This window comes from Penicillium paradoxum (assembly GCF_028828445.1).
Source record: "Penicillium paradoxum strain IBT 22861 chromosome Unknown utg000005l_segment0_segment0, whole genome shotgun sequence".
NCBI lineage: Eukaryota > Fungi > Ascomycota > Eurotiomycetes > Eurotiales > Aspergillaceae > Penicillium > Penicillium paradoxum.
This window is the reverse complement of record NW_026643183.1, coordinates 3874955-3888115: the sequence shown is the minus strand read 5'-3', so window position 1 is coordinate 3888115 and position 13161 is coordinate 3874955. Positions and strand designations below refer to the sequence as shown.

At 49.3% G+C, this 13161-nt stretch overlaps 7 protein-coding genes across 7 annotated transcripts; 5 read left to right on the top strand and 2 right to left on the bottom strand.

The window, feature by feature from the left end:
* Positions 1–1112: 1112 nt before the first annotated feature.
* Positions 1113–2840, top strand: N7457_006384 (sugar porter family MFS transporter; the record flags this gene model as incomplete). Its single annotated transcript, XM_057177428.1, has 3 exons — positions 1113–1210; positions 1273–2063; positions 2116–2840. The coding sequence occupies 3 exons, from the start codon at positions 1113–1115 to the stop codon at positions 2838–2840; spliced, it is 1614 nt and encodes a 537-aa protein (XP_057031730.1).
* A 459-nt stretch (positions 2841–3299) lies between these two features.
* Positions 3300–4457, bottom strand: N7457_006383 (uncharacterized protein; the record flags this gene model as incomplete). Its single annotated transcript, XM_057177427.1, has 3 exons — positions 3300–3641; positions 3878–4296; positions 4406–4457. The coding sequence occupies 3 exons, from the start codon at positions 4455–4457 to the stop codon at positions 3300–3302; spliced, it is 813 nt and encodes a 270-aa protein (XP_057031729.1).
* Positions 4458–4770: 313 nt separating this feature from the next.
* Positions 4771–5817, top strand: N7457_006382 (monocarboxylate permease; the record flags this gene model as incomplete). Its single annotated transcript, XM_057177426.1, has 4 exons — positions 4771–4913; positions 4995–5110; positions 5182–5439; positions 5501–5817. The coding sequence occupies 4 exons, from the start codon at positions 4771–4773 to the stop codon at positions 5815–5817; spliced, it is 834 nt and encodes a 277-aa protein (XP_057031728.1).
* Positions 5818–5894: 77 nt separating this feature from the next.
* N7457_006381 (monocarboxylate permease) lies at positions 5895–6251 on the top strand (the record flags this gene model as incomplete). Its single annotated transcript, XM_057177425.1, has 1 exon — positions 5895–6251. The coding sequence occupies one exon, from the start codon at positions 5895–5897 to the stop codon at positions 6249–6251; it is 357 nt and encodes a 118-aa protein (XP_057031727.1).
* A 746-nt stretch (positions 6252–6997) lies between these two features.
* On the top strand, positions 6998–7897 carry N7457_006380 (uncharacterized protein; the record flags this gene model as incomplete). Its single annotated transcript, XM_057177424.1, has 1 exon — positions 6998–7897. The coding sequence occupies one exon, from the start codon at positions 6998–7000 to the stop codon at positions 7895–7897; it is 900 nt and encodes a 299-aa protein (XP_057031726.1).
* Positions 7898–8489: 592 nt separating this feature from the next.
* Positions 8490–11619, top strand: N7457_006379 (putative UDP-glucose,sterol transferase; the record flags this gene model as incomplete). Its single annotated transcript, XM_057177423.1, has 8 exons — positions 8490–8649; positions 8709–9345; positions 9401–9523; positions 9697–10464; positions 10514–10649; positions 10802–11140; positions 11201–11339; positions 11417–11619. 8 exons carry the CDS (start codon positions 8490–8492, stop codon positions 11617–11619), a joined length of 2505 nt encoding a protein of 834 aa, XP_057031725.1.
* Positions 11620–12223: 604 nt separating this feature from the next.
* On the bottom strand, positions 12224–13025 carry N7457_006378 (DUF202 domain-containing protein; the record flags this gene model as incomplete). Its single annotated transcript, XM_057177422.1, has 3 exons — positions 12224–12301; positions 12349–12632; positions 12686–13025. The coding sequence occupies 3 exons, from the start codon at positions 13023–13025 to the stop codon at positions 12224–12226; spliced, it is 702 nt and encodes a 233-aa protein (XP_057031724.1).
* Between the last annotated feature and the right edge of the window lie 136 nt (positions 13026–13161).

The window sequence follows — 13161 nt, the reverse complement described above, 5'->3', positions numbered from 1 at the left end:
CCGGTGAACAGCGCACTCTTCTGCAGATCGCTACATCCCTACACCGGTGAACAACATCGACAATGACTTCGTCTGGCATCCCCGGGCCCATAGTCGTCTGGGGAAATTTTGGAGTCTGGAGTAAGGGGAAATCCTGGGAAAAATCTGGAGCATAATTTTCGAAGATTGCGTTCGATCTGAGTCTCCCCTACATGCATGGATGCAAGTATTTTACTTTTACCTAAACTTTTAGTCAACAATAACAAGCCTACGCCACTCTGCTCGCTAAAAAACAACACCTAATTTTGCAATTAAAACAAAAACTCGGGACAAAAATCCCAGTCTCGATGCGGGACGCCGATGCCCATCGGCATTGGCCAATTCCGGAACCCCGTTTTCGGCTTCACCACCAACACTAACAATTTTCCTGTCATGTGGTATGATGCTATTTTCGTCTCTATCTGAACAATACTCCGTACGGGGTACACCGGAAGAAGCTAATGCTTTAGATCGAGTCACCACATTCCTCAACATGTGGCAGTGCTGATCGAGATGAGTCTTGCAGCAAGGGCCAGGGATGCTTCTCGAACAAAGTCGGCTCGGAGCCAATTTCCCACCGATTGACTTGGCCAATAACCAGGCCGGTATACTCCGGCTGAGTCCACACTGCCCAGACGGACATGAAGACCGCATTGGCTCATGTTTCCCCACTTCCGGTCGAAACCCTATCCCCAGGCTCAAAACATCCCCCCAAAACTCGAAGGAATGGGGCGTTGCCTGGGATTTCTGCCTTGGGATTGGATAGCGAGAGTTTGGATTTCAGTTGCCCCCGCGCAGGCTCTATGCTGCTTTCGGGATTTGTTGATTTGCAATTCCCCGGGTCGGGAGCGGACTGGGGATGGCCATGTGGTGCATGTGGTTGAGGGTTGGGGGTCGAGGAGTGTACAAATAGGAGGGATTCTCGCGAAGATTTTTTCCTCTTCTTTTTCTGGTATATTGTCTGACTCGATTTTACATTACTTACTACGCTTGACACTCAACTCCTTTCTCTGCTGTGCAAATTTACTCTTTCATACTCGTTTCACATACACACCTACTCGCATTGAACTTCGATCTCTTGGATCTCATTCACAATGGGCTTCGCTTTGAAGAAGCCAGATGATGCCGTGGGCTCGGCTACCCCGGCCATCCTCATCGGATTGTTTGTTGCTTTTGGTGGTGTGCTCTTTGGGTATGTGCCAATCCGAGTCTATGCATCCTATGTTTGATCACGATCCTAACATTCTTGTCTAGATATGACACAGGTACTATCAGTGGCATCATGGCCATGAAATTCTGGCGGACGATGTTCTCTACTGGATACATTAACGACAAGGATGGCCTTCCCGATGTCACTTCCTCTGAATCCTCCATGATTGTCTCCCTCCTCTCTGCTGGCACTTTCTTCGGTGCCCTCTTCGCCGCTCCTGCTGCTGATTTCCTGGGTCGACGCATGGGAATGGTCGCGGAGTGCGGTGTGTTTGTCTTCGGTGTGATTCTTCAGACCGCTGCTACATCCATCCCTCTCTTCGTGGCCGGTCGTTTCTTCGCTGGTCTCGGTGTTGGTCTCCTTTCGGCTACCATCCCCCTCTACCAGTCCGAGACTGCCCCTAAATGGATCCGTGGTACCATTGTCGGTGCCTACCAGCTTGCTATCACATTCGGTCTGCTGCTCGCTGCCATTGTCAACAACTCCGTCAAGGACCGCAATGACACCGGCTGCTACCGTATCCCCGTTGCCATCCAGTTCGCCTGGGCCATCATCCTCGTCGTCGGCATGCTTATCCTTCCCGAAACTCCCCGTTTCCTGATCAAGCAGGACCGCTACGAGGAAGCCACCAAGTCCCTTGCTCGTCTCCGCCGCATGGACGTCAACGACCCCGCCCTCATCGAGGAGCTTGCCGAAATCCAAGCCAACCACGAGTACGAGATGCGTCTCGGCAACGCTACCTACCTCGAGATCTTCCGCGGGCCCCTCGCCCGACGTCTCGCAACTGGCTGCGCCGTCCAAGGTCTGCAACAGCTCGCCGGCTGCAACTTCATCTGTACGTGCCCTCCCCTTCCTCTAAAATAACTCCCAACTAACAAACCCCACAGTCTACTACGGCACAACCTTCTTCCAAAACTCCGGAATCCAAAACTCCTTCACAATCACCCTAATCACCAACATCATCAACGTCGTCTCCACCTTCCCCGGTCTCTACATGGTCGAGAAATGGGGTCGCCGCCCGCTCCTCATGTTCGGCGCCGTCGGCATGTGCATCTCGCAATTCATTGTCGCAATCGTCGGCACAGCCGTCGACTCCGACGTCTCCAACAAAGTCCTCATCGCCTTCGTCTGCATCTACATCTTCTTCTTCGCCAGTTCCTGGGGTCCAGTAGCCTGGGTCGTCACCGGCGAACTCTTCCCCCTCAAGGCCCGTGCCAAGTGTCTCTCCATCACCACCGCCACAAACTGGCTCCTCAACTGGGCGATCGCCTACGCTACACCCTACATGGTCAACAGCGGCCCAGGAAACGCGAACCTCGAATCCAAGGTCTTCTTCATTTGGGGTGGATGCTGCTTCATCTGCGCTATCTTCGTTTACACTTGCATCTACGAGACCAAGGGTCTTTCCCTGGAGCAGGTTGACGAGCTCTACGCTAAGGTCCCGCGTGCTTGGAACTCTGTTGGATGGGTTCCTTCAGTGAACTTCACTGATGTGCGGGATGTTTCTGATGACAAGAATGCCGATCTGGCTCAGTTGGAGATCGATGCTGGGGAGAAGAGATCGGAGGGTGCTATGCACCTGGAGAGTGTTGCTGCGAAAGCTGATGTTTGAGAAGTTTGATACCATGATTTAATTTGTTTATGATTCTTGATGCTTTTTTTTATTGGGCTGGTTGAGCGAGGCTCTTGATTGAAGGTTCTACTGGATAGTTTGTTATTTTTCGTTGTGATATCTATGGGGTTCTCTTTTGAGCTGGAATATAATCATTATTATTTGATATTTTGTTTATGTGGTAGTTGTGTGTTGGTAATTCTCGGAGTTCTTGGGGCTTTCGTGGCATGTCGGATGACGGTACGGAAGAATGTCCGAGGAACGAAGGCACCCACTCGACATGTTTTAAAAGACTTTTTCGGAGTCCTCAAAGCCCTATACACCTTCGCACAATTTACATGTACACATGCACTTATGAAGTACATCTAGATATAGCAAAATAAGAGATCGAATCGATCAGATTTCCTTTGCATTACGAACACAACTCAAATCTTGGACATCTTTGTACGAAACTGCTCTTTATCTCCACCAACTAGTTTCAATTCCCACATCCATAAGTTGCGCTACATGGCCAAAAAGCTGCATAGCAACGTCCTGTAGCATATGCACATCTTCATATGAAGATCGTTCAACCAGCATTAAGCTAGGTCGAATAAGCCTTTTCGAGTCTGCCTCGGCAAGAAAAACCACAAGTGGAGTATTCTGCTCATCCACTGCTACGAAGGAGATGGTGCTGTAGGTGAAGCGACTCTGTAGCTGGCTAATAATTCTCAGCCCCAGCTCGTCTCGAATAGTTTGACACCCGGGGACTGAGAGAATAGCCGCGTTCGCAATATCCAATACTCGGTCCACATAGACGCTCTGGCATGTAAGATGCTGTGGCGTGACAGGGCGATATAAACAGGTAATTAGTGATTTCCTAAGATATTCAAATACCGTAGCGCAATGGATGTCGATCAGAGACAAATGGCGCGCTAAATGAGTAACTGTTGTAGGTGAAACATGTGGTATGGAAATAAAATGGACCCAAGGACCTTCCAGAGCGAGTTGGAATTCATTGATAAGCCATGATGGTGAACGTTATAGATGCCTCTGACATATTCAACCGTTGCTGAAGACTGGTTTCCAAGGAGTTTGGGCTTGAGTACAACCATAGGAGGAGGGGACACATAAGCATTTGATCCCCTGGCCACAATCGTAGTTGCGAAAATCCCTCCGTCAATGATGTAACCTGGCACTTCAACTTGAGAATAGTGAAGTCTAAGACGATGCAGGTTGGGTTCCCGATGAAGCTCATCAGCCGCTGTAGCCAAGTGATCAAACACACGGCAGGCATCTAGATGGAGAATGACAGGGTATGTTCGAGCAATACCGTCAATGACCTCCATATCCTCGCTTTCTCCCACTGTATTTGCTAGTGTGGCTGCGAAGATGATGAGTCGCTCTTCATTAGAAGTCAGGCGACTGACAGTATCGTTTAACCCTTCCAACTCCCGAAGAACGACCTGATGCCATTCTAGATCAAATAGCCTAGAGTGATATAGTGAGGTTTCGCTACAGAAACGCCTAGTCAAATGCTTGTTTTCCTCATCAGTAATCCTTCTGAACCCGCTAAGGCACCTCACCTGGAGACTGGAGAACGCCCTCTATTCCCTTAGAGTTAAGATATAGTTCCATTTTGTGGACTATGATGCATTCCACTATCCATACGGAATGAGGGGTTTGTGAAATGACCAAACAGAGTAGGAATCATGGAGTACTCCAGCTCATAATTAAGGCGGCTCTGCGAATGTTACATTGAGCGCGAGAATGGCGATCGTTGAGCTCTTCCCCTGTTCCCCGCAGGATGTCCCTGCTCTCCCGTGATCTGCCAACCTTCTCTGGTTTTCCCTTTACATTGCATGACTGCAACCCTCTATACACCCTTCACATAATCTACTCTCACGAGTTCCAAAGGGAACCAAACTGCTTGAGTTACTCGAAGTCGTGCATGGCCTTGTCAACAAAGGTCTCTTCTGAAATTGCCCATGCCGTCATTACAACTGACAGTGACAATGTAAGTGTGGAAGACAGAGAGGACTGGAACGCGTGGCTGCAGGCCCTGGGTGCTTTTCTGGTTTATGTTGCAACATGGTGAGTCGTCACAGAGCCCAATCAAGTCCCTCAAGTCCCTCAAGTCCTTTGGGTCCATTGGCTTATTAACTATCCGTCCAGGGGCCTGCTGAGTGCCTACGGGTCCTATGAAAAGTATTATCAGACCGTCATGTTGGTCTCAACCTCTTCGACGGCGATTGCGTGGATCGGCACCCTCCAAGGCGTCATTCTAATCCGTATGCTATCGTCATCGGTGCGAAAGAGAACAAAGATAGCCCATGTGACTAACTGAGGCCTGGATGAACAGTGGGAGGCGTTGTGACTGGTCCCATCTATGACCGCGGTTATATTCGAGAGCTCATGATCACAGGAACCGTCACCACGGTCTTTGGGGTCATGATGTTGAGTTTATCCCATGAGTACTATCAAATCCTCCTAGCACAGGGCATCTGTCTCGGCATCGGAAGCGCAATACTGTATGTGCCTAGTATCAGCCTTATTGCATCCAGGTTCCAACGACATCGGCCGTTGGCCATGTTTCTAGCCACTTCAGGCACCGCTGTTGGTTCGTCGACTTATGTTTCCTATCAGATTCGATAATACAAACAGCCACTAAAAATTTCAAGGTGGTATCATCTACCCGATTATATTCTCTCAACTGCAGCCTAAACTCGGCTTTGGCTGGGCAACTCGAGTGCTAGGCTTTGTGACGCTGGTAGAATTGCTCATAGCTATGGCGATCATGCTTCCTGCTACCAAAGCTAAGAGGTCTAACAAGTTCCGCTCCCTGCTGGATCCTACCGCATTCCGAGACCCCGCGTTCATGGCCTTCTGTGTCGCACTGTTTCTCATGTGGATTGCCTACTGGGTCCCTTCTTCCTACTCCCAACCTTTTCCCAATTCAAAGCAGGGGCAAGCTCCAGTCTGGCCTTTTACATTCTAGTTATCTGCAATGCTTCTGCTATCCCCGGTCGGTACATTGCGGTGCCATTGTCAAGCCGATTCGGTCCCGCGCCTACCATGGGCGGTTTTGCGTTGGCATCCAGCGCCCTACTCTTTGGTTGGGTCGGAGTCACCTCTGTCGCCTGTACCATCATCTGGGCAGTGCTCATTGCCTTGTTCATGGGACCATTGGCGGTGATGTATCCAATTATCGTGCCTCACCTGTCGCCAGACAAGAATCTAGTTGGTACCCGGATCGGCATCTCATCGGCTGCTGCGGCACTCGGGACCTTGATCGGCTTCCCGGTGACCTTTGCTCTGAATGATCTTGAGACAAGAGTGTTTTGGAAGAGCCAGGTGTTCTGTGGCTGCTGTATGCTCAGTGGGGCTATCCTCATGATATACGTCTATCGAAAGATGACCCGACCATCTTGAGTGGGATTCCGAATCGGTCCTTTGAGCTGGAACCTTTCATCTGTGAGTTGCTTTGGACGTGATCACGATAGCTAAACGAAATATCATAGAGATCAGTTTATGTAAAATAGAGAATGGCATGACTTCTTCTCTCCTTATGTCACATCGTCGTTCAGCGTAAAGGACGCTTCACTCTTGCACCCTCCAGATTTTCAAGGTTCGTAGCTCTCTCCATGTATCCAAACTGGGAAATCAGCAACAAGTGGTTGACTCCCTTGGCAAAAGATAACAGTTGTAATGGGGCCTCGATGCGCAGCTTCGACCTCAGGAGACACTTGATATGAAGTCTGTAAGGTACTTCTCATAATTTCAGACGTGTCGCTTCAAACTGACTGGATCCATCGGAAATGTTGAGGAAGATCATCCTCACTCTTAGCTTGTCCCATGCCCACCTGGGCAGAGACGAAACGGTTCCCAGACTGAGAGCTCCTCGGCTTGTTTTTCTCATCCTCTACATTTTCCCCCGTCTTCATTCCTCCACGTTCACCTATCTCTCACTAACTTCACTTTCTATTAGTTTCTCACTAATGCTCTGTGAGATAACTCCCAATCATCCTTGACTTCACCCACCATCATTTTATCGTGAGTCGACTGCATCGAGTCCTCCCTACATCACCGAGGCAATCTGTGTCTCATCACTTTCCCTAACACTCAAATTTCTGAAGCCACTCTCACCAGCCTTCTCTTCCCTCATTCGTATCGTCAACATGGCTTGCACTGGCTTCGCAGAGCCGATCACCACTCTCGTCCCGGCGCTCAGCAACGAATCGAACTTCAACGTGTGGAACACTTCACTTAGGTGGGCACTTGATGCGCGCGACATCAAGTACTACAGACTTCTCACTGGCTCATACCCAAAACCAGGTGCTGTCGACATGATGAATGCTTCTCCCAGTAGGATCGAGGCTTGCAGAAGCTGGGAGAATACCAGCCGCCAGCTTCTTCCTTTGCTCAACGCGACCGTCCATCCTACAATCAGACATTACATTCTGGATGCCCCTGACGCGCATGCCGCGTATGAGATTCTTTCTCGTGCCTTCGGAGCCCAATCCCACCAGCCCAGCCAGTCCCATCATTCTAACTTGGCGACCTACACCAGATTCGTGAACTTGATATACGACTCCAACAGCCCCCGGGCCTTTGTCAAGGAGTGGCGTCTCGCCCTGGAGGAGCTACAAAAGTCAGTTCCAACCAAGTTCCCACCTGTATTTGTCTTCTACCAGTTCTTTGTGGCTGTGTCAGACAATCCAGCCACCCAGAAGTGGTTCGACCTTGACCAATTTCTGAGCAAGTCAGAAGGATTCACCACGACAGGACTTGAACGAATCTTCAGCCTTTTTATTTCCCTTGAGGAGAAGCGCCTCAATGATGCCAAGCCATCTGAGTGCTGGGGTTCCAGGGAGGACAAGCTGCGGGAGAAGAGTTCCTTTGAGGACTTCGGCAATCCTTTCTTGACAAATTCATCCGGTATGGATCGAACGGGGCGAAACAGTTCTTTGAGCCACGATAACTCTGACAATGTCTCCGTCCGACGTTCCAAGCGCCATAGTAACTCGCATAAAACAGGATGGGACGCTCATCGAGGCTATGGATTTGGTACCTTGTAATCCTCCAATGGTTTCTTCGCGCGTTGGGGTATTCAAATTGCTCTACTGATTCTCACATAGCTTTTCAATTTGCTTTGCTCATGTTGAAATCTACGATTTGCTTTAGCACTTTCTGTCGTAAGTCTTTTTCCAGCAGAGATGATATTATCACATGTGTTTACATCGGAAACTTCCGCACTAGCTTTTCGTTACCATGTGCGAGGTTTGTAAGATGACATAATTGTAGACTCTCGAAGTAGACTATAGTCAACTAACAATCTGTTGACTTCGAGCACCTATGACTGACCCCAGAACTGATTGCGATCCCTCTATAATGTGCCCAATCACGATCCCGAGGTCCACCCCAAACTGGGTTGATCCCGAGACCCGCAGTGAAATGACCCGGGAAGCCGGAAGGTCGGTCTTATGACATCATCGAGTAGAAACTATTTTATTCTCTGCAATTCATTTCTCAATCCCCACATTGCATGCTAGATATTCTGATATCCGAACATACTGATCGCTCTCTCTGTTGTAATATACGGTATTCATCTCGCCGATATTGAAATCGCCTCGCTCTGGTTCGCCACCCTAGGTCGATCTCCCGTGAAGAATGGCCTCGGCAGCACCGACTGTCACGGGGACCAAATCCAGCCAACATGCGTTAATTCAATCAGAAGATTGGCCGCAAGATATTCACCATTCGCACTGTCGGCATGGGGAATGGAAGCAGTTTACTGGGGATGGGCTCAATACCGGAGTCCAAGTCTTAAGTTCGTCATCCAGCGAAGCGTTGCAGACTGTAGCTGACAGAGAGAAATTTCTTTCGCAGGTGATGGACGTCTGGATATAAATATCAACGAACATCGGCCAAGTATTGCTGGACTATTGAATCGCATTCAAAGCAGAACCGCGCCATCTGACCTAAAGGATCTGAAGGGAAAGAAACCCCCAGAGGCGATACCAAAGGATGAAGGAAAGGAGTTCCCACTCAAAATGAACATTGTCATTCAAGTAATCGGATCCCGGGGTGATATTCAACCATTTGTTGCGCTGGGAAAAGAGCTGAAAGCACATGGGCATCGCGTACGACTAGCAACACATCTTGCGTTCCGAGAGTTCGTTCTCGATGGCGGCTTGGAGTTCTTCTGTATAGGTGGAGATCCCGAGGAGTTAATGGCATTCATGGTACAAAATCCCTCACTTCTCCCGGCATTCAGCACAATTCGCAGTGGCGCCATCCAGAAACGCAGACGTGAGATGAAGGAAATTATATACGGTTGTTGGAAGTCCTGTATCGAAACTGGCGATGGTACAAATCTACATCAAATCAAGGAGGATCTTTGGAGCGATACGATGGACTACCGTCGACGACCATTCGTTGCTGATGCGATCATAGCCAATCCGCCTGGGTTGGCTCACATCCATTGTGCTCAACGATTGGGAATTCCACTCCATATGATGTTTACGTGAGTTCCGTTTGAAGGCGGGAGGTTGAATGACGGTCTAATGTGACCTTTTTAGAATGCCCTGGTCGCCTACTCAGTCCTTCCCGCATCCTTTGGCTGTCATCCATCAGTCGGGCTGCAAGCCGACAGTCGCAAACTTCGTATCATATGCCATCGTTGATATGATGATTTGGGAGGGGTTAGGGGATCTTGTTAACTCATGGCGAAAGAAATGCCTCGAACTAGATCCGTTAGATTCAATCACGGGGCCAAGTTTGATACATCGTCTCCACGTTCCCTTCTCATATTTATGGTACAGTTCGCCCAACATCAGCGGGGTTGAATCCATCACTGATTAAAATCCACTTGCAGGTCCCCGGGATTATTACCAAAGCCAGTCGACTGGTCCGATAATATCGATATTTGCGGGTTCAGTGTACTGCCCGCAAAATCAGACTACACTCCACCTAAAGAGATCGTCGATTTTTTGGAAGCAGGCCCCCGTCCAATTTACGTTGGATTTGGCTCTATTGTGGTAGACGACCCGATCAACCTAACTCAAATCGTGTTTGAAGCGATCAAAAGCTCTGGCCAGCGTGCAATCGTTTCAAAAGGCTGGGGTAACCTCGGCGCCGACAGGGTGGATGTGCCGGATAACATTCTCATCGTCGGCAACGTACCTCATGACTGGCTCTTCCAAAATGTCTCATGTGTTGTTCACCACGGTGGTGCTGGCACCACAGCCGCAGGGCTTTCCCTTGGACGACCGACCATTATCATTCCATTTTTCGGAGACCAGCAATTCTGGGGAGGAATTGTTGCGATGGCTGGAGCTGGACCGGCACCTGTCCCGTACAAGCAATTGACGGCTGCTAGTTTGACAGATGCTATCGAGATAGCCCTAGAGCCATCGACCCAAGAAAAGGCACAGGAAATTGCGGACAAGATGCAGGAAGAGTCAGGAGTTCGGGATGGCGTGCGCAGCTTCCATCGGCAACTCGACTTGAAAGCTTTACAATGCGCCATATGCCCGGATCGCCCTGCTGTGTGGCATGTGAAGCAAACTTCAATCGCACTTAGTGCTTTTGCTGCTGCAGTACTAGTCGAAACCGGCAGGCTCAAACCAGAGAATGTCGTTTTGTAAGCTGACCCGCGACAACATTGGAGAACTGACTAACCACTGCTCCAGAAATCGACCATCAGAATACGACACATATCGCGATCCTGTTGGTCCAATAAGCGCAAGTGCGCAAGTACTACTTGGCGCGATTGCACACTTTATCACAGGGATTGGCGAGCTACCTTATGAAATGGCCTCGGACATTGTCTCCGCAGGTCGAGCGATAAGTCATCCACAAGAACACATCGATCCAACATCTTCATTTGCATGGAAAAAGCACCGAAGAAGCCAAGGGTCAAGCTTGGATAGCACTAGGGGGAATTTCACAACCCCGCCAAGCATCATAAACATCGGCAGTCAACCGATGATGAAATAAGTATCGATGGTATCGACGATGAAGTGAACGATAATCTACCAACAAATCATCCCGACCAGCGACAAAGCCTAGAGCTAGAGCTCACCCGAACAATGAGCTCTGTGATTCCACCCGAGCGAAAGGGCGTAGGCTACGAGATCCGGACTCACGGAAGTCGAATGTCGAAGAAGCTTTTGAAAACCATAATCTGGCTCCCAACGGACTTGACACTCAGTCTGTCAAAGGGATTCCACAATGCACCTAAATTGTACCACGACCGGACTGTCAAAGCTACACCGAAGGTAAGCGGATTCCGTAGCGGTTTGACAGCAGCTAGAACGGTATGCCATAATCCAAGCGCACAGGTGCCGAGCGGGCCGTTAATTTGAACATGAACATAGGAATTACGAGACGGCTTTTGCTACGGGATCAAGGGTGTGGTCACGCAACCCCGGACCGGCTTCCAAGAGGAGGGTGCGAAGGGCATGGCCAAGGGCATGGTGAAAGGAGTTAGTGGTCTTTTCTTCAAGCCACCAGCAGGTAAGCTATATGTGATGAGCCACATATGTATTCATTCTCTCTATGTGCACAGATGATCCTAACTTGTATAATCATAGGTCTTTGGGGACTTGCTGGATATCCCTTGGTTGGACTACGCCGAGAGCTTCAAATCTCACTGGGCAAGAACGTGGATGGCGACATCATCACGTCTCGCATAGACCAAGGCCGCCAGGAAATGCAAGAAGCGACAGCTGACGAACGCGCAGAGGTCGCTAGAAAATGGGCTTTGATTCAAGAGGATTTCCGTGTTTCTTATTGATGTTGTGGGCGTTCGGATGATTTAGTGATGACCATGATGCTCTGATGCACATTCACGAATCTTCTTTTTTATGATAATGGCGGGCGGGTTACAATTCTGTACATATAATTTAGTCTAACTGTTTAATAGACAATTCATTGCATTGAATAAACTCGATCATTGAGGTTTTGTTCTTGCTGCTTTGGCAGATAGGGAGTCTCATTGCCTTTGTTTTCACAATTTAGTTTGTCCTGTTTGCACTACTGGCCGGTGTGGCCTTACCTTTCAGGTGGTTAGTCCTCGAGGCGTCCACGACGCCTCGAGGACTGATCTCTAGGGTGGCGTTGCATACTTGGGATGCACCACCATTGGTTATTGTCAAAGTGGCCTCGCGATGCTATCCTGGATAGCAGTATGTATATAAGGCGAGCTATATGGTGTGAATCAGGTCATGATTATCATCGTCAGCAGCATAGAGAGAAACATGCAAGAAGCCATTAAGCTTAAAGTTTATCTGCTCAAAAATGAGGCTCAGCTAATGGCCAGCGACACAATCACAAAGGCCAAAAAAAAGCTATTTCTTTTAGCTCTCCCAATACTCCGTCATCACTCATCTGCCCTGCGTTCACTCAACAAGTACAGACGAATTTGGGCGACGCTCAACTGCGATAGCGATGGAAACAACAAACAATACTAAGGTTATCTGGCCAGTATCAGCTATATCCCCAAGATCAGAACCATTGCACTCACACAGCCCAGCAGTATTCCTACAGATTGCAGCTCCACTCCTCCAGCATAGATCTTACCCCTAGCAATCGCATGCTGCTGTTTCCAGAACCGATACGCCCCAATAAAAGCCACGAAAATACCCACACAATAACAAGAAATCGAAAGCGGCATACCAACCCGCTGAAACCCAAGATGGTCCGTCCAGGATTTGAGTCCCTGCAGACGAAACAGCTGCGCGATCAACACGCCTTGCTGCGTAACAACAACCGAAGTCCGAATATAAGCAAGGAATGTTCTCTCCAAAGCTTCGAACCACATCAACATAACAAAACCCCACATATATGAACAAGACACGTACCAAGATAATCCCGATTACTCTTCAACGGCACAGTCAGAGTAACATTGTGCGTCCAAAACCGAGTAAACTTCCCCCAAACCCCCTGTCTCGCTCTCCGACGCCGCCGCGCCTCAGCCTGTGCTGCTAGAGCCTGCGATGTAGTACGACGCGTTACAATATGATACTCATCGCCGGATGAAGCAGATGGTGTTAAATTTTCAAGTTCGTAGTCTTCGCGAGTTTGGATCTCCTGTAGCTCGTGGGCCTCGGGATCCACATTGTCTTCGCGCGATCGGAAGTCCCGCGAATCGGCCCCCGAGGCTTGTCTGGGTGTACAGACTTGGCTGGATACTTCTGCCATTCTGATAAAGGTGGTGCTTAGCCCGGGACGGGCGGCATGGTTATCTTGAAAGAGGCTTTTGAGGGGTGAAAGGGTCAAAGCAGGGTGTCCGCGGATCGACGTCAGATTTTCCCCGCAATTTCATTGTGGCAGAAGT